At 36.3% G+C, this 21,187-nt stretch overlaps 1 protein-coding gene and 1 long non-coding RNA gene across 3 annotated transcripts; one reads left to right on the forward strand and one right to left on the reverse strand.

Moving 5' to 3' along the window:
- Positions 1-1,998: 1,998 nt before the first annotated feature.
- LOC135616820 (protein root UVB sensitive 1, chloroplastic-like) lies at positions 1,999-13,516 on the forward strand. Of its 2 annotated transcripts, none has more exons than XM_065116476.1 (7): positions 1,999-2,937; positions 4,081-4,356; positions 6,127-6,183; positions 7,474-7,672; positions 8,305-8,417; positions 12,642-12,812; positions 12,887-13,288. In XM_065116476.1, exons 1-7 carry the CDS (start codon positions 2,086-2,088, stop codon positions 13,148-13,150), a joined length of 1,932 nt encoding a protein of 643 aa, XP_064972548.1. In that variant the 5' UTR covers positions 1,999-2,085; the 3' UTR covers positions 13,151-13,288. The 2 variants fall into 2 exon arrangements, with proteins under 2 accessions (XP_064972548.1, XP_064972547.1); XM_065116475.1 differs by having other exon boundaries at positions 2,000-2,937; positions 12,636-12,812; positions 12,887-13,516.
- Positions 13,517-17,087: 3,571 nt separating this feature from the next.
- LOC103990399 (uncharacterized) lies at positions 17,088-17,507 on the reverse strand. The gene is made up of 2 exons (XR_672115.3): positions 17,329-17,507; positions 17,088-17,241 (listed from the first exon to the last, which is right to left on the reverse strand). It is a non-coding gene; the product is annotated as an uncharacterized LOC103990399 (long non-coding RNA).
- Between the last annotated feature and the right edge of the window lie 3,680 nt (positions 17,508-21,187).

The following is a 21,187-nucleotide window of genomic DNA, read 5'->3' on the forward strand; positions in this document are numbered from 1 at the left end:
TCGATCGAGTTCATTTCTATAAACCTTTAATCGATTCAAACTAATTAATCAAACTGACTCAAAAATTGAATTTGACCGATGCCAATACAATAATTTCACAAATCACATGGGCCTAATATAATAAATTTTATCGTATCGATCGAATTAGATTAAGATTCCATTTGATACATCAAATTGATTTATTTAAAAAATATATTTTTTAAATTATTTGAAACTATAAATCAGTGGACCAAATCAAAAACTTCAATTTGATTTAGTCATTAATGATTAGATTCAAACAAGTTAAACACCCCTACTAATATTAGGAGGAATTCTTCTAAGTTTCTTTACAAACTTCGCCAATTCTATAAATCGCCCACTAAAATTAACTATTGTGCTTAGTTGGGCTAATTACATATTATCTTTGACGGTTAGACCTCTTTAGCATCCTGGTCTCTAGTCTTAAAAAATTTATGTTGGAATCTCTACAGTTATGAAAATAAAACATCCAAGTCTATTTACCCTAACACCATAAGTTTTACCGACGGAAACACGAAAATGATAAGCAAAAATAAAATTTTATTATCCTAGTACATTTTCGGTGGTGACACACGACGACACTATTTGGGGTAACAGGTGGCTGTTGTAGATGAGCAGAGAGAGAGTAGTGGTAAGAGGTGAAGCAAAGAGAGAGAGGAAGAAGAGAATAATGCAAATGTTGATGCTTTGTGTCTACATCATCCTCTATGCAATTGCTGAGTGATGCTGATGCAAATGTAGAGCGAAGAAAGGGTTGTTTAACATCTGAATCAGCATCGACGTAGATGCAGAACAACGAAAGGGCGATGGTCTACTAGGAGTCAAACGCAGCCTTCCTTTGTTGGGCCTATGACGTGTCCATCCATGGCACCAACTTTCTTGTAGCTCGTTATGTCTGCTAGGTCATCTGTGTTGCTTGCCACTCCCTCGACGTTGGTTGCCACATCTCCGACATAGGTATGTGGTGGGTTCGCCTCCTTTACGCTTCCTGCGATAATCCTACTGCCTCCCCTTTGTACTCTGTGACCTCCTCGCCCTTTAGCTCTTGTCTCTCCACCTTCGAGTCCACGACGACACCTCGGGCAAAGAAGCCCACAAATCCTTGGCGGATGACCACAAAGCGACAATGTGGGGTGGTTGAGGAGAGGGTGGAAGCCGTCCTACTAGGTTGGAGCCTGATGATGGGGTTATGGAGTGACACTAACATAGATACAGAGCGACGCTATTTTACAACCCCATCCTCGAGATTCAACTTAGCAAGACAACTTCCACCCTCTCCTCAATCACCTTGCACCACTGCTTTATGGCCATCTGTCAAGGATTTGTGGGCTTCTTCACTCGAGGCACCATCGTGGACTCGGAGGTGGAGAGATAAGAGCTAGAGGACGAAGATGCCATAAAGTGCAAAGGAGAGGCAACAAGATTGGGATCACAAGAAGCGTAAAGGGGATGGACCCGCCACAGACCTGTGCTAGAGATGCGGCAACCAAAGTCGAGGGAGTGGCAAGTAGCACATATGACCTAGCGAACATGGTAAGCCATGAAGAAGTTGGCGCCATGGACGGGCATTTCGCAGGCCCAACAAAGGAAGGTTGCGTCCGACTTATAATAGACCATTGCCCTTTGGTCGTTTTGCATCTGCGTTGGAATTTTCCTCCGCTCCCTTTGCTTCACTTTTTATCATCATTTTTTTTCCTCATCTATAATAGCCACCTGCGACTCCTAATGGTGTCGTCGTCCATCACAATCGAAAACGTAACTAAGACGTTGAAATTATTTTTTTACCTATTATTTTTATATTTTTATCGGTAAAATAGATGGTGTCAAGGTAAATGGATCTAGATGTTTTATTTTCATAATTATAGGGAATCTAATATTTTTTTTAATGTATGGATTCGGATGTTAAAAAAGTTATAATACGTAATTAGCTCTGCTAAGTTAATCTATAAAAAGTCAAAGGGTCGCTGATAACCGTCGCTGCTAATTCACCCAAACGAAGCATAAATTGGTCCGCCGTGACCGCCGGCCCCTTAAAAGCGCTGCTCCATGGAATGAGGTATCGTATCCATGTCCGCCGTGTGGGGGCTGCAACCCCATCAGCTGCCGTTCTTCTTCCCAACCATCTCGTCTTGCAACTCCCTTTCCCTTGTGCTTCCTGTCGCTTCCGAAGGTAAACCCTACACCTTCCCCTCCGTCTTCTACAAGAACGCCTGCCGCCTCCACCTTCGCCTCTCCTCTCCTCTTCGCGGTCGTCATCAACAACACCCTCTTTGGTCTGCCCATCCTTCTTATCTGCCTCCACCTCCTCGATTCAAATCCGCTCCTTCCCGGCTGCTTCCCTGCGTATATCCTTCGACTGATAACAACACATTCGACGGCGGCGACAACAATAACAATGGCAACAACAACAACAATGGGAATCGGTGGTGGCATGAGAAAAATCCTTCCTTTGGCCCTGACGGTTGGTGGGTTCTGCTGCCGCTGCCGCTCCTCCTTCTTGGTGGAGGACCCGACGACGGGGATTCTATCTTCTCCTCCATCAGGGTTGCTGCCATTGTCCTCTTGTCCCTGCTCCCGCAACTCCTTTTCCCATTTCTTACGCTTGGCTTGACTGCCACTGCTGAAGATGCCCCTGGTTTTGTCTGGGAGGTGACTGGGGGCAGGCGGACGAAGCTCGTGCATGATCCACGAGGCGATTGCTTGGCGGTTGACCGAGGGACGAATGCCCAAGATGGAGATGGCAGGCCCCCATTCTACCCGAGTCTGGGGTCCTCTTGGCGCATATGCAAAGATCTCGTCTTCAGGTTGTTGCTGCCTGAAGGTTACCCCCACAGTGTCAGCAGCGATTACCTCGAGTACTCCCTTTGGAGAGGAGTTCAGGGAGTTGCCAGCCAAATCAGCGGAGTCCTTTCCACGCAGGTTCGCTGCTCTTACTCCTTGTATTGCTTCTTCCGTGATTATAGATCCTGAGTGCTACTTTAGTTTGTTTATCATGGCAGATAGCAAACTTATTAAACCAAAACCCTTTCTGTAAAATATCATGGTAATGCTTAAAAAAAGATACCATTGGTGTTAGAAGATTTTGGCAATGAGGTTTCATGATATAGAAAGGAATAAATGTTTTTTTTTTCTGTAGAATTTGCTAATTGTTAATTTGAGTTCAATGTTTTGTTGTCTTTTTATGGAACTGGCCAACTATTAATTTTGAGTCCAGTGCTCTAAGTTTGTTTGATTTAGTTTCCTTTGATAAGCAAATTTCTTGCTTTAGTTTGACTGTTCTAGTTGCATTATGTTCTCAATTTTTACGTTGCAACAAAGTGCATTTCTCTATTTTCCCCTTGATACATATTCTACCTTACCATCAAATTGAAGATCGTTTAACATTGGACAAAGTTTTGCTGAATCTGTGCTAAATTCTAATGCATTTAATACTGCTTTTGGTATGGGAAATGTGTGGGATCTGTAACAGACAAACCTTGCTTGTTCGTGCAGGAATCAACCTTACAATTAGTCATGTTAGATTGTCACATTGTAGGACGTTGTAATATGTATTTCCACTTGGATGTGAGGAAATCTTAATCCTTTAATTTAATGTCAAAATTCATGGTTCCATCAACCTACTTGGTTTTCACAAATTAGGATGAGTGTTAAAGATGATAAAGGATTCCCCATCTTCTCCTCAAAGTTTGAAATTTGAACCAAGAACTCCTTGGTCATAGAGAGATGAGAGTAGAGTAGGCAATTATTCATTTGTTTAATATATAACGAGAGCCTTTTTATTAGATTTTGGCAAGTTTCAACAAACACTTGTCACAGTTTAATCCAGGGATAACAAAGATGCTTAGCCATATGGTCATCTCCACCACATCCAAGCTTTACTACTTCTTGAAGCACAATTCAGTATATGAATCATCATTGCTCCATTCTTTGCATAGCTAATATATCCTTTCCTATATGACTCTTCTTATGGAAAGAAATGTATCAAAGTAAATGTGTAACTTTTTTGTCTTAAATATTTCTCATTGGTTTTTGATGGATGATTTGATATTTCTCTTTTATTAGGCTTTACTTTATGCAGTTGGATTGGGAAAAGGGGCAATTCCAACAGCAGCTGCTGTGAATTGGGTGCTTAAGGATGGAATTGGCTATCTCAGCAAAATATTATTGTCAAATTTTGGTCGTCACTTTGATGTTAATCCCAAGGGATGGAGGCTTTTTGCAGATCTTTTGGAAAACATGGCATATGGGTTGGAAATTATTACACCTGCTTTTCCTCAATTTTTTGTTTTAATTGGTGCTACAGCTGGGGCTAGTCGTTCAGCAGCTTCTTTGATCCAGGTACTGCTTGAAGCTTGATTTTTTTTCCTTTCTTTGTTCAAATTACCCTGCAATATGTGTCGATATTGACTATTCTCATCTTTACACACATCTTCTCATCTTCACATGCATCTCTACCCTATTCTCCATAACATAATGATGCATTATGTAAAATTTAATTTTAACATTATATTCAAAGATGTGCTAGTAAGATACCCCTATATTTTTGGATTTTTTAAAATATGCTGTTACTTAGTAATTTTTAATTTTTTATATGTAACCATTTGATAGATATAATTATATGATTAGTATTTTTTATGTATAATTATTTTAACATTAATTCTATTTTTTCATATTTTATTTATAGAATATTATTTTTATATATAGAAATATTTTTGCTTGTTTCTAATTAGATTACTAAATATTTTTAATAATTGAACAACTTTATTTTTTGTTTTAATTATATGATATTTATTTTTAAGCACATTTTTTAATGTATTTATTTGTATCAGTTTATATATATCGATTTTTTTCTGGGTTCTTAAATAATTTATTTTTAAGAAAATTGGTGTCTACAAGAACATGAAGAACTTGAAACATTTACAAGGAGAATTATTGAAATTTGAAACTCTAGTTTTGCTTGGACTAAGTCACTTGTAAAATGATATTTCAATGCACATTTGAAAATTTGCTTTTGCTAAAATTTGATGACACATGCTTTAATTATTGTTATAACAAAATCAGTTGCTTGTTTATGTCATATTTGATGCTTAATCAGGATATTAAAATCGATATTATGATGATTATTTAATATGATAATGATTGACATGTATATCTGTGATTAAAGACATCTCAGATTTTATTATTAATTTTTTCATGTAACAAGTTTATGTTAAAGTTATATTAGTTATTGTAGATAATGACTATATATTTATAGTTTTTCATTCTGATATAATAATTTAGTATATTAAATCTTCTAATAGAAGGGAAAGCCTTAGTACAACACTAAAGTTACAGTAGTTACTAATATTGCCATGTATTAGCAAATATGCAGACCTTGTTATCCACGTATTTGCAAATGATTGAAATTCTCACAAGGTTTTTGTATTTTTTCAATGTGATGGCTAAAATGCTTTGCAAAATAAAGAAAAAAGCTTGGAACATTTGAACATCATAAAAGTCATGCAGTTAATGCAATTGGATTTCGGCGAATGTCTAATAAATGTCCTGAACTTGACTATTTTCATGTTTTGCAGTCATCATCCTTACAATGGTCATGATATTAACTCTCATGGCATTTGATCGAGCCATGAAATATGAATTTTGTTGCTTGATTTAGGTGACTTTCTGACTTAATGAGGAACCCACTTTCATATTTGCACTTGATTAGATTGTTTTGGATGTGCTAGTTCAAACACAGACTTGTTGGTAAGCAAGTTCATTGTCTTGCATTGTATGTCTTAAATTTGATTATTTATAATGGACATGGTAACATATCTCATGTCATTTGAGCTAAGTTTGACATGCGAATTATGTTGCTTGATTTAGGTAAACTCCTTTGACATAATGAAGATAAACGACTTACATTTTTTGCAATTGATTAGACTGAGTCGAATGTGCTACTTCAAAAACATACTTCCTGTTTAGCAAGTTCATTACCTTGCATCATATGTTTGAGTTTTCAAATGCATTTATTTAAGTAGATGACTAATTGGAACCTCTATCATATATGGCTTCTTTTTCAGTAACTAAGTTTCTCGTTGGATTGTGAGCTTTGTTTATATTTCACAGGCTGCTACAAGAAGTTGTTTCTATGCTGGTTTTGCTGTGCAAAGAAATTTTGCTGAGGTACATTGAATTCATTTGTTCCATTCTCATCAATCAATGGTATTCATACGCTTATACCTTAATTATATGGTGGCAAGAAATTTCCCTTGTCTATACTTAGTAGTTGTGTCAAGTCATCAAGGATGATCTATGGCCAAGCCCATTTATTAGCTCCTTTATATATCTCTAGTACTTTGGTTTGTTTATTGCTTTTGCTGACAACACGTAAAGAAACATGGTTGTGTCTAAATTCATGTTTCACATGTCTATACATCTTGTGCTTATACGTACTTATATACAAGGTTTAGTTTAATTCTCATTCTATTTTCATATTGGTCATCAATCAGATTGTTGTGGGACTGATATGTTGGGACTGGATGTAACCAATGTTGAACCTCTAAAATCCTGTTTTTGTTATTTTTTTGCCTCAATAATGAATCAGTATATGTTTTTAAGACCTGCTACGAATCATATATCAAGACCATGTGCATAAAAGCTTTTGAAAATGTTGTAATTGGTGCATGATACATGATACATGGTATTGTGATACATGTATTACCAATATAACATAAATTTGTAGGTAAGAACTCATATATACATGGATTTCATCACTATACAAGGCTGACAAGCCATGACTTATTAATGGGTTGGCTACTACCATCAAAATGAATTCTGTGCTGCTTGGGAGGTGGGTTTAGGTTCACAATTTCATGTGTCTGGAAGGATTTAGATTGCATAGGGTAAGTGAGTGCTTTCTGAATCTTTGCTCTAATAGTGTGTATAATGTGAAAATACAGAGATCATCTACAATCTCTTTTCCATATCAACTTGCATATCTGTATAATGGCTCAAATTACCAATGATCTTACTCAATGTATCACAGACTATGCCACAGCAATTAAATTATTTGATTATAAAAACTTCCAAATTGTTATTGCAAACTGAAATTTGAAGAAACTATTAGGCTTCATAGGCTGTTGTACATGCATATTCTAGAATTTGGCTCATTTTGTACAGATATGCAATACTACTCTTATTATATGCTTGAAATTTGAGATGAAATACTACTCTTGATTATCATCATTAACTTTTCATGAAAAAATATTGGCTCATTTCGTACATGTAAGTCATAACATAGTTAGATATACACATAGAAAAATAAAATCTTTGTGTTTGTGCATTTGCATAAAGGCATCTTACTTGTATTATATGCTTATGCATAAACTGAAAAATATAGGTATGCTTGCACAATATTTATGCAAACATACAAGGATGTCCATATACATTTGATTTTTATTAAGTGAATTTTAGGTCATTGCAAAAGGTGAAGCTCAAGGAATGGTGAGCAAGTTTGTGGGAATCATGCTTGGAATAGCCATGGGTACCTACATTGGATCATCAACTCCATTAGCACTTGCTTCTTTCGTTGCAGTGACAGGACTCCACATGTACTGCAATTTCAAGTCATATCAGTCAATTCAGTTAAGGACTTTAAATCCATATCGAGCATGTAAGTTCTTGACTAGTCAATTTCATCCCTTTTTCCACCCACTGTAGAAGGATAGTTATAAATAGGTAAGTGATGTAATTGGGTGATTTAAATTTGAATTTTGCTCAACTTATGTAACTTGAGTTTTTTGCCATCTTCCGTCAAACAAATGGTAATCTCTTTTAACTGCATGTTAACACCTTGAGAGCTGCTCTTTTAAGACTAAAATTTGTATTAGGAAGAGAATTTCTCATGAGAAACTTAAGTCTCGAATGGGCATATCACAGGTCTAAGAGTATTCTCTGTTTGCTTGTACATGTACAATCTTAGGATTGACAATTTCAGATGAGTTTTATTTCTACAAACTGTGCTTGGTGTTGTGAGAATTGTCTTTCAACGAATACCATTTTTGGCATTTTGTCTTAGTATCTTTTTTTCTTTTTATCTTTCTGACTTTTTCGTTCTTGTTATTGAAGGGAGTCATTCCTTATACAGGGTTTTGTGCTCTTATGATAAATTTATAATATGAACATTCATGTTTTAGTAAACTCATATATGCAATTATGCATTACCAATTTACCACAAATCTTCTGCATAAGATACTTTTATACCGTGGCTTGTTTCTTAATATACTTTGTATGGGCTTTCCACAGGTTTGGTCTTCAGTGAATATCTATTGAGTGGACAGGTTCCTCTTATAAAGGAGGTCAATGATGGGGAACCGTTCTTCCCAGGCATACCATTTGTCAACAAAATAACTCGTAGAGTAAGTGAAGATATACATTTATCTTGAACATAAGTTGCTAATGCATGAAAGCTATACGTTTTGGTCCTTTTGTATTATGTAGGCATCATGGATCTGGCAAATATGATATGCACATATAATTAAATTACTCAAGCAAGGCATGATATGGTCTGATATAATGGATCAAGAACAAATATCATATTTTTAATGTGACATTTTAAAACATTCAGTAAAAGACTAGCTTACTTCTCTTATCATTTACTGTGGAGTCACTTTACTATCTTCAATTTCCTAAATAACATTGTGAACTTATGATAATCTTTGTCCTGAAGGTTTCTCTTGTGGGATATTATAATTGATGGATAACATATTTGGATAATCTCTAGCAATTCTTTTTTATTCGTAAAACCATGCAATGTCTTTAAAGTGAATGTGCTAGACAAAAGAAGTATGACTTTTAAATCATATCTAAGTATTCTTTGATGAAATTGACAAAATCTGAAATGTAAGTGGCACAAAATGTTTCTTGCACAGTAAAGAAAGGTAACAATCCAAACATGTTTTAGAAGCTTACAAATATGTTTATCTATTGGCTGCTAGTGCCCAAAACCCAGAATCTAACTTCGAATCAAAACTGGTTTATAACACTATGAAATACATCAATATTATGCTAAGAATAACTAATATATAGCCTCCAAAAACTTCATAGCTGCTGCTTGTTGAGCTGAACTTTAAAGACCGTGGGATGATCAGTCTAAAGGATCTCACAAGTTTGTCCTTACAGTCCATGTGGACTCTGTATAATATGTCTGTACAGTCCAATGGTCTGGGGAATTGGACCTCTTGACTCCTTCCGTGGAACAAGTGTTGTCTCGCCTCTTTTGATTGTCTCTTGCCTGATTAGGACTTTTTTGAGATTGGATTCCATATTTTAGAGCTTTTCTGTATGGACACAAACATCCTGAGGCTTAGGATGTAATATCCCATTAGTCCCACATCGGAAGTGGGGAATGTGTGTGATTAGCTTATAAGGGCCTGATGAGTGTACTACGTAACCTCCCGCTTAAGCATTTTGGTCCGCCGTTGAGGATCAAAATGGAGTTATTGGCCAGTTAGCTCATCAGACCCGGGTCGTGACATTTGGTATCAGAGCCGACCTAGCATTAGGGCAGGGTGAGAGGGCTGCAGTAGGAAAGGGCTACCCGTGGATGGAGTCAGAGAACTCATCACGGCGTGGAGCCACCACTGAGTTAAACCTCACATGCACTATGCTAGGGTTCGATCTGGGATATGTCGGGCCTTGACGAGGACGTCAAGCTAATTGAGTTGGGGATAGTGTAATATCCCATTAGTCCCACATCGGAAGTGGGGAATGTGTGTGATTAGCTTATAAGGGCCTGATGAGTGTATTACGTAACCTCCCGCTTAAGCATTTTGGTCCGCCGTTGAGGACCAAAATGGAGTTATTGGCTAGTTAGCTCATCAGACCCGGGTCGTGACATTTGGTATCAGAGCCGACCTAGCACTTGGGCAGGGTGAGAGGGCTCGAGTAGGAAAGGGCTACCCGTGGATGGAGTCGAGAACTCATCACGGCGTGGAGCCACCACTGAGTTAATCCTCACATGCACTATGCTAGAGTACATCGATATGCTCCTTATGCCAATGATATGCTCCAATTTCCTTTCTCCTATTGTTATGTCTAATGCCTGTTTTTGAACAAGGTAAACCTTTGTGATTTTATATCAAATGAGATGGCTTCAAATGAACACTTGTATTTCTGCTTTTGTTATCTTGATACTAAGCCTGCTTGAACTTCTCCTATCGCCATGGATATGTTAGTCGCTTGCTGAGCTCTTTATGCTCACCCCGTTGCTATATAAATTTGAATGTCACGACCCGGGTCTGATGAGCTAACTGGCCAATAACTCCATTTTGGTCCTCAACGGCGGACCAAAATGCTTAAGCGGGAGGTTACGTAGTACACTCATCAGGCCCTTATAAGCTAATCACACACATTCCCCACTTCCGATGTGGGACTAATGGGATATTACACTATCCCCAACTCAATTAGCTTGACGTCCTCGTCAAGGCCCGACATATCCCAGATCGAACCCTAGCATAGTGCATGTGAGGTTTAACTCAGTGGTGGCTCCACGCCGTGATGAGTTTTCTGACTCCATCCACGGGTAGCCCTTTCCTACTGCAGCCCTCTCACCCTGCCCTAATGCTAGGTCGGCTCTGATACCAAATGTCACGACCCGGGTCTGATGAGCTAACTGGCTAATGACTCCATTTTGGTCCTCAACGGCGGACCAAAATGCTTAAGCGGGAGGTTACGTAGTACACTCATCAAGCCCTTATAAGCTAATCACACACATTCCCCACTTCCGATGTAGGACTAATGGGATATTACACTATTGTTGTTGAATTATAATACAAAAAAAAAAAAAAAAAATTCAGCGGGGCGTGACATAGGAAGTGCTCCCAAATCGCACATTGTGGCAAGCCCACCTGTGCCTATGAATGGATGCTCCCTGCAGTCCATGAGATGGTTACGGGCTGCCATTTAAGCTTCCCAACTCCAGGCAAGGGTCTGGATATGATTCAAGTAATTCTATAAAAATACCTAATTGAGGTTGGTCATATTTGTGAACTCATGAAAAAGAAAAATCTATTGTGACCACCAGAATTTCTGGAGTATTTGAAAAGTTTAGGGGATTTCAGCTGATGGTTCTCCAGCATGACTAGAATCTTTTAGGTAGTGGGTTGGATTTTCCTCCATTGAAATAATGAAAACATCTAGGGACGTAATGTATGCAAACAATTTCTTCTCTGATCCTCATTACAGTTGACTGCATGGTGTCCTTATAAAAGCCAGTGTCACTTTCGTCAAGACTTGTCTGGCATCTTTATTTAGATGTTTACCTGTTTACTGTGTTTTCATGCCTTTTTCTGCTATTTGAATTTGATTTTCACTTCAATGGAATGCATGCTAAACTAGGATTCACTTCACCTATATCCCCTTGCGGTGCTTACCACTAGTCATCTGTGCTTTCATATCATGATGTCCAATGGAAGCATGTCAGCTATGACATCATGGTGAGGTTGAATAGTGTGCTCGATAGTTATGAACGTTACTCTCTCTTAAGCAAAGTTACATAAAACATACACATCAGACATTAGAACAATTGACAAACTTAAATAATTCTTGTTGATGCAGTTTAAACAAATGTGACTGTGTATATATATGAAAAAAAAAAGCAATGCTTGTGACATTAAAAATCAACTAAATTGGAACACTGTTGAATCTTATAAAAGGTTATTGATTAATTAATATCCAAATTCTTATCTGTGAAAAATATTTCTGATAATTTTTAGACCAAGATCACTCATTGATTTTTTTCTATTGATTCATTTTAAGTCAACTACCTTAACCAATTGCTCGTACAAAACAAGGAAATCAGTTATTTCTGTTGCTTCAATATCTGATCACTTGAAGTTTATTTCATAATTTTTGGGTATTTATTTTGGATAAAAACTCACTACACAAATTTGATTACTTGAATTAGTGTGTCATTCTAATGTCATGTGAATTCCTCACCATAGCATATACCCATTGTCGCTTTTGATGATGAACAATTTTGATAATTTTATGAACTCACAACTCTTATATGAGAAACCATAAAGATTTGAACTTAATTTATTATTCAAAAATATTGATTAGTAATATGTTGAATAGCTGCATGGATTCATGAAATTGGTCAACTAAATATTTTTAATTCTGGGCGGAGTATTAGGAAAGGATAGAATCAATATAATTGTGTTGTAGTTTCCACAATATCTTTACAATAACTGAAGTAAATTTCTTCTCCTAGAATCTACTTGAACATCCTAACAAATATATACCAGCAGAAGTTAAATCTCTCATTGAGTTTGAGCTCTTAAATCTAAGGTTTATCTGGATCAGATTATAGCTTGGCCCACTAGATTGTGGTAGATGTGGTCCAACATAATTATATTTGTTACTTTAATCAGCAGTTCTATCTGTTCTCCTATTCTATTGCTGCCTCTAATCTTAAATAATTAAATGAGGAATTATTTTGTTGCAGAATGTATCTTTTTTTCCTCTTTTTGCTCTTTTATATTTGTATAGTTCCCTAGTTACACTATCTATAGTCTTGTACATGCATGATCTATACATCTTTATCATGTGGTTTCTGTTTGTTGGTTTTCTTTTAGGGACAGTCTCAGATACTATCCGTGGAAGCTAAAGATGCAGCAGCTGAGATTTGCTGCAGGCTGCAACTGGGGTCTAAACTCAGTGAAGTAATCAACAGTAAAGAGGATGCCTTTGTACTGTTTGATCTATATAGAGATGAAGGCTACCTGCTTACAGAGAACCAAGGAAGATATTGTGTAAGACTAAAGTCTATCAAAATATTTGTACCTTACAGTTGCTGAGTTGCTTTATAATTTTCTCTCCGCTGTAGATAATTCTCAAGGAAGGGTGTTTGCCAGATGACATGTTGAAATCTCTTTTCCACGTCAACTACCTGTACTGGCTGGAGAGAAATGTGGATATGGAGTCAGGGAGTGCTGCTGATGAGTGCAAGCCAGGGGGAAGGCTGCATATATCCTTCGATTATGTACAGAGGGAATATGGTCATATCAAATATGATGGTCTGCAAAGTGGCTGGATCACTGACGGGCTGGTCGCGAGGCCATTACCAACCAGGATACGCCAGGTTTCTTAGTTTTCTGCCCAGATTAGGTTCATGGCAACTTTCTCTATAGGACATTGAAAAAGAACTACAAAAAAACAAATAGGTGATTGACAACTCATCTGATTATTTATTGCTTCATGATAAACCGATAGTGGAAACAAGAATGGCCCTAGAAAATTCTCCTCTTGTTCGATTAAAGATTAGGCGATTGAGATTTTTGCCGGCATGGAGAGTTTTGTGCCAAACCATGCCGTGTTGTGTTGGTTCTGGCTACTTGCCATATCAGTAGGTCATTTTACGAACAAGTTCTTATGCAGGTACTCGGTCTGTACCCGTCTTATTGTGCAAAGTTTTATGGTGCTTAAAAATAGAATCTATATATATAATTTTTGACAAGGATGTGCTGTTGTTTCAATTGTTAGTCAGTTGTATTTAGTCTGGGAAAATAAAAAGTTATATATGTATATGTGGACGATTGGAAAGGGGTATATCGAATCACATCACAGAAGTGATGCGGATATTTGATGATGGGATGCATGTTCTCCTTTTCGAAGTGAGATTAAATCAGCGTCTTGATGTATCTTTCATGAAGGGTTTCATGTCATCGTAGACATGTGACATGTCATGTCATGTCATGTCAGCAGTTATAATAAAAAATATTTTATAAAATCATCTTTGATTCAAAGAATATTTTGTAATAAAAAAAAGTAACATGGATTGAAATGAAAAATACATTCAATTAATCTTTTGGTTCGGGACAAACAAGCAAATCAAATTAAAGAAATGTGAATGCATCTTAAGGATGATAAGGATAAAAAAAATGTAAAAATGATTTTTTAATAAAAAATTTTAATCCGATTCTTAGATTTAAAATTTTTTTATTCAAATAATTATAGTTATGAAAGTGAAACATTTAAAAATATTTTTTTTTATTCAAACAATCATCGGTTTTATTGATGGAAGCATCAAAATGATGGACAAAACGATAATTTCAATGTTTCAATTTCATTTTCGATGATGGTAGATGGCAACATCTTTAGGAGTCGAGTGATTGCTGTGGGTGAGAAGGAAAAGCAAAGATAAGAGTTGAGGTAAAGGGAGAGAAGAAAGAGGATGACATAGAGCGGCACCGCTCTACATCTACATCTATGTCAATATTAACATAGTTGCCCCGCAATGCCAATACAGATGCAGATGCAGAGCAACGAAAGAGTCGCTCGGCATCTGCATCGACACAAATGCAGAGCGGCCCTTTCATCGCTCAGCAACTACATCAATGTCGCATTGCAACGGGATAGCCTCCACCCTCTCCTCAATCACTCTACACCATCGCTTTATGGTCGTCCACTGAGGATCCGCAGGCTTCTTCACTCAAGGCACCACCATGGGTTTGGAGGTGGAGAGGCAAGAGCTAGAAGATAAGAAGGCCATGGAGTAATAAGGGAAGGCTGCAAGATTGGGATCGTAAGAAGTGCAAAAGAGGCAAACCCGCCACAGGCCTACGTTGGAGACACAATAGTTAGCATCAAGGGAGTGACAAGTAGCACATATGACCTAGTGGACGTGATGAGCCACAAGAAAGTTGGCGTCATAAATGGATGTGTCGCAAGCCTAACAAAGGAAGGTTGCACTTGGCCCACTATAAATCATTGCCCTTTCACCACTCTACATCTGTGTCGATGTCGATGCAGATGCTAAGTAGCTCTTTCATCGCTCTGCATTTGCATTGGCATCGACATAGTTCCCTGGGTGCCAACATAGATATAGAGCGTCAGTATCTATATCAAAATCTTCCTCTTTTCCCTTTGTCTCACCTCTTATCATCGTCCTCCCTCCTCATCGACAATAGTCATCTATGGCCTTAAGCAATGTTGTCGTTCATTACTATCGAAAACGTAACTAAAATATTGAAACTATCTTTTTACCCATCGTTTCTATGCTTCTATCGGTAAAACCAACAACATTAGAGTAAATAAAAATAAATATTTTACTTTCATAATTATATAAATTTGAATATAATTTTTTTAAGTCTAATGTTTGAGATGACTCAATTTATTTTTAATTCTCTTTACATAATCGAACCTTTCTATTTCGTTTCGTGTTACACCCATGAACCTACTTTTATCGGATAGAACTTGATATAATCAAATCCAACATGAAATAAAACCTTGATATATAGCTCATCTCTCGTCAAATCAAATCCCCATGTAGTTAGAAAAGTACTCATAGTTAAATGTAAAAGATGATCTAAAATCAAAATCAAATTATTCTCCAATAATTTATTTATTTATCACATTCAGTGGATGAGCGAAACAACAAATTAGGAAACCCAAGTACGTTACGTTGATATCTCACCATTCGAAAGGCTTGACGATAAGACCCCACATTTTGTTTTCAGCCCTTTAGAGGAGCGCTCGTCACGATCATAGGGCCTCGAGAAGAGAACGTTTGCAATATGTACCTCTCCTCGAAAAAGTGAATTATGACCTGTATAGTTATTGTATCAATTAACTGCTTGAGAAATTCCATTGTGTTACATCACAAAAAATATCATTGTAAAAATTACTCAATTTTTGGCATATGAGATCTTACACATCACTTGATCGGACATTTAATTATCATGTCCGCTTAATTTGGTTGGCTGTTGTGATAGCAAACGATGGTGCTATGGTGGTCGGTGGGTGATGACAACGATGCAATGATCGACTTTGCAAATATCGATTCGAACAATCAGAATGATAATAAAGAGGAGGCAAAATAGTAAAATCGGTGGTTGATGACAACGATGTAATGATCCTAATATCAATTCGAACAATGAGAATGAGAATACAGAGGAGGCAAAGCGATGAGGCATATGTGTCGACGCTGTACTGCTCTACCTCCTCTAGTATTTTTGGAAGAGAAAGATGAGACAGGTGAAGTATTTGCATTATCAATGACGAGGAGGAAGGAGGAAGAGGTGGCAAGTGAGGCGAGGCAGAGCGATACGATACTCATATGCTATCATGTGATATATCTTTCATTAGTAAGACTAACGATATTATAGTAAATGAGATTAAATGTTTCAACTATAGAGATTTTAATATAAATTTTTTAAGTCTAGAAACCGAGATATTAGACAGGTCTAACTATAAGGATAATATGTAATTATCTTACCACCATCATCGTTCGTTTGAAATTACCTTTTTTGTTTATTTTTTTCGTATTATTCATGCATGTGTTGTGTCATATACTATATCTTTCGTCGATAAAATTGACGGTATTAAGATAAATAATATTTTTTTAATATTCTATTTTTATAATTATAGAGATTTTAAAATAAAATTTTTAAATCTATAAATCGATATGTTAAAAGAGATCTAACTACGAGAGAAAAGATAATATATAATTAGCCCTAACAAATGGCCAACAAGGGCAAGTGCTCAAGCTGCTCTGTCATTCTTCGTGCTCAAAGAAGGGAGAGAGGAGGAGGAGGAGGAGGAAGACCGCGCACGTCGCAGGGAAAGGGGAATCGAGATTCGTGGTGATGGACGCTCAACTACATAAGTGACATAGGTCTAATCGGCATATGAACATCAAGTATTCTTTAAGAAAGACATTCTATTTCAACTTAGCTTGATTAAAGAAGAAAAAAAATTAGAAGAAAAACTAAATACTACTTTTATTCCAACTCTTTTGGTTAGAAGAAAAACTTAATTTGGTGACCAACAAATCCCAAGAAGAACTTAAATTATTAAGAAAATGATCCAATATATAGTAATTATTAAGAAACTATTTGGACTTGTAGTTGACGTGTGATTAGCTGAACAAAACATCGGTTGTAATATAGTAATTCTTTCCTCTGTACCTCCAAACTTCAAGTTTGATAATGTCTCCCCTATCACTCTTTCTTCTTCCGTTTGTTTTCATTTCTTGTTATATATCACTACTCACCCAAAGCATGGATTTCAAAGAGCACAAGCACAGATGACTCCAAACTATATCACTGTTATATATCTTAGATTCCATACATGACAACGCTTACATCCGTCTTATTCCATAGGTATAGTATGTTTGCGACATCCATGATGACAGCAAGAGGATCACTTCGCAGGTGGAGTTGGCTTAGCAGTACCTGTGACCTGCAACAAATACATACGTACGTTCTTCGCATGCCACAGTGATCATAATCTCCAACAAAATATAGAAAGGGAATCCCAAGCAAATACCTTCTTCGGTTCCTGTGGTTTCTGCGCCACCTTCTTCGTGGTAGCTGGCTTCGCCCCTGCAGACTTGGGTTGCTGAACCCTGGGTGCCTGAGAGGAACCTTGAGGTCTTTCTGCTTTCATGGAGGCCATTGCTGTAGACAAGGATGACCGGAGATATCAAAGGCAATTAGCTTCAGGACAGATGTATTCCTTCCTCCACAATTTATAGTGTCTCTCGCACAAGAATCTACGGAAAGTAGATAACGAGAGAGCATAAAAGCCAACGTCTCAGGAAAAAAGACGAGTCACTGTAGTGGATACACTACTCACTCTCGCAAGTGAATGAATGTTCTTATCGATGTATTCCTTCCTAGCCGTGGAAGACACAAGGAATGGTGAAAACATGTTCATTCAACTCAAATCAAGATGAGACAAGTGTAGGTCCGATCATGGGATAGAAGATTCCCCAATAATGCGAAGCTAACATGTAAGGCTTCGAGCACTTCAAGTCTTATCACAACATGGGAGCAAAACGACATGAATTATTAGACAAGTTGGCAGCGGAGGATAATTGGCTTCTACAACATAAATTTTTAGCTGACCGATAGATATTTTTCTTGTCTTGCACGAGTTTCTTGTTCGATTGCCTTCCTACAAAACTTGAGGAAAACAAGGATAAAAGATGATAGACTAAATGAGAAGTACTTTTAATATGTAGTGTTTTGAATAAATATAACAATATCTATTTATGGCACTAAAATAGGTATTTATAAGGTTTTTTTTTTAAAAAAATTATTTTATGAATTAATCTTATCAGTTGCTACACTAATTTCGGATATTTCCGAACTTTCACAATGTTAGAGTTGAGCATGAAGAAAAAACAAGGAGAAATTCTCTTAGAAAAAAAAATAAAAGAGAGATATAAAGGAAAATATATATAATAATTGACTCGTTTTTAAAAGAACATGCCTAGATATTTAATCATTACGAGTTTTGTTGAGTATGTGCCTGACATAATTTTTGTAGAACTCTCTACCAAACCCTTTTTTTTTTTTCCGACAATGAGCTTGAGATAAGTTCTAATGATAATAAGGTTAGTTGGCTCCAAATGAGGACAATAAAAATTTATTTGCAACAAAAAAAGATTTTTTTATGAAGATTTTTTTAAAAATGAAATTTTAGTTGTTCAATAAATACCTCATGTATCTTAAGATCTCGAATGTAGAAAATACTTCGATGCTTATAGACTTTTTCTTTAATAGGTTTAAAGAGGATGAAGAAAACAAACAGCTTCAAGATAATTTAAGCCTGAGCTTGGATTAATAAAAAAAAAAAAAAAGCTTATTCGATGTATTTATCGAGCTAAATCTTGGCTCTCTCATTCTTCACATCTCTCCCTTGTCGCGATATATGATGACCAAGATCACATATCATATCACTCGTCGGTCCGTTTAGCGTGGATTAGCGGATTCATCTATCGAAGGCCATGGTTGTGTTTCCTATCATCTGTGATTGATGCTGAGGAAAGCTGTCATCATTTTGTATATGAACAACTCAGTCATCTCAATCAGAGTCTTACGAGCATTGCACAAAAGTTTTGGCTTTGGTGTGCTTGGAATTAATCGATAAGTGGCATTGGAATTTAAATTGTCGATATTTGTTGGGTCTCGAAGTGCAACTATTGCACAACTCGTTGCTGCTCGTCTATTATGTGTTCGAAGAATCGACACATTACGATGTACTATAGCTCTTTGTTCAGTTTTGATATCTCAAAATATGGGCCATCGGTTGAACTTCTTTTTGATTGGGTGACCACAAATCCAAGAATCCTATAATCTTCTATCACGAGTAAGTCGATTAAGCTTAACTTAAGATCCGTATTGAGTGATCACAAATCGAAAGGATCCAATACATGCTTTCATAGATGTGGTGATAAACTATGCTATTGTATAGTGCCTCCGATTGAGAGTCGACGAGGAAACTTCATAGGATGAGGTGATAAGTAGGAGCTGGAAATCTCCATACTTTTGTGAATCCCAATCAAGTTTAGACAGGAAAGACATTTCTACAAATCTTGGAATTCCTATGAAATTATGAATTCTAGTGGAACATTTAGTGTGACTTAGAACTTGATAGGTGAATTTGGTTCTTTTTAGTGAATCCACCGAGAAATATATTTGAATTAAGTGAGAAAATTGAGGAGTTTGCCACTCTCTTGGCCAAATAGAGGAAATTGTATTCATGGTAAATGTTGGGTCCAGACCCTAGGTAGGCTTGCACCGATTGATTTTGGCATTGAGCCTAAATATGAATTAAGGGTGTTTTGTACGCTCTCTAGTTTTTAATAATGAAATTTTCTTTTTATAAGAAAAAAAATTGTCCATCTTTTATTTGGATCAATGGTAATTTAATTGTTTTGAATTTTATTCTTTTATTTCTACTTGCCTCATTTTTATTAATCAAGCAACTTAATTGAATAATGACATTCATGATAGAAGATAATATTTCTCCATAAATCTCTCTATTCTATTAAGAAAAATCTTTAATTCTGTTAAGGAAAATCTTTCCTCCTATGTATAAATAGGAGAGAGACATATTATTATATTTAAGCTAAAGCTACTTTAATAAAGTTTTTTCAATAAAGTTTCTTCAATAATTGTTCTTATCTTCTATTATTTTCATCATGGTATCAGAGTAGTGAGAAATGCGAAGCTTCGCTCTTGCCTTCGTCCAGCGACCAACGCTGCTAAGAAAAGCAAAGCTTCGCCCTTGCTTTCGACCAACGCCGCTGCAGCCAAATTCCTCCTAATCTATATAAATAGGAAAGGGATATGTTATTGTATTTAAGCTAAAGCTATTTCAATAAAGTTTTTTCAATAAAATTTCTTCAATAATTATTCTAATCTTTTATTATTTTCATCGATTCATTCTCTATACCAAGAATCAGATTAGTGATGATATTTCTATCGTGATGATTCAAGAATTTAGTACGAAAGAAATAGTACATAATGTATAATTGAGGTATAAGCTTTAAGTTTTGAATGTCATAATTTGATTTCCTAAAACTTATGAAGTACAACAACATTTGTGTGTTCGTCGAGTACAAACATCACAATTTCCTTAGCATCACAAATAATTATATGGTCATCACAAAGTACAAACATGACAACCATGCCAATAAACCAAATGAAAACGATTGAGATTCTTATATTAACTTCAAATGTCATGTCAGGCTTTGTTGTGCCCTCCCCCTCAATCTCACACATAAACCAAATGATCGTCCTACAATGACTTGACTCACTGTTAGAATGAGGCCCACTCAGCTTTACACGCCAATTTATGGTTCTTAGCGTCAACTTAAAATGATTCAATGCACGCCTTTATGATTTAATAATGACAGATGATTTCACACAACAATTAATATAGTTAACCATTTACAAATCATTCTGATTACATTTACGTCAATTGGGGTTGCATGTTAGACGTAGTCATAATTGATAATAAATCACTATTATTTAGATCTAATATGGTCATAATTGTATCTTCTTCGCTAAAGCCCTTTTTTTATATAGAATAAACAGAAGAAAAGACTATTTTCAAATAGTCGTAAGTTATTCATTTATCACTTTTATTTATTTCATATTATTAATTTTATATTTTTTAATTATCTCATATTATTATTTAGCTAGTTTTTAAGTGCACTGATCTTTCCATAGTTTTTCATAAACTTATGGTTGTAACCTGTTAAACCGAGAAAGCCACGTAGCAATTTTATATTTCTCGGGGTTAGCCAGTTCTGCATTGCTTCTATTTTGGAGATGTCCATAGTCACACCTTCCTCTAATATGATATACCCATGATATTTCATCTTTTGTTAAAG

This window comes from Musa acuminata, chromosome BXJ2-7 (genome assembly GCF_036884655.1).
Source record: "Musa acuminata AAA Group cultivar baxijiao chromosome BXJ2-7, Cavendish_Baxijiao_AAA, whole genome shotgun sequence".
Classification (NCBI taxonomy): Eukaryota; Viridiplantae; Streptophyta; class Magnoliopsida; order Zingiberales; family Musaceae; genus Musa; species Musa acuminata.

Coding starts and splice junctions, on each gene's coding strand:
- LOC135616820 (XM_065116475.1), top strand. CDS start 2,086: ATGTCCGCCGTGTGGGGGCTGCAACCCCATCAGCTGCCGTTCTTCTTC. Junction 4,357..6,126: donor CAGCAGCTTCTTTGATCCAG/GTACTGCTTGAA, acceptor TATATTTCACAG/GCTGCTACAAGAAGTTGTTT. Junction 6,184..7,473: donor TGCAAAGAAATTTTGCTGAG/GTACATTGAATT, acceptor AGTGAATTTTAG/GTCATTGCAAAAGGTGAAGC.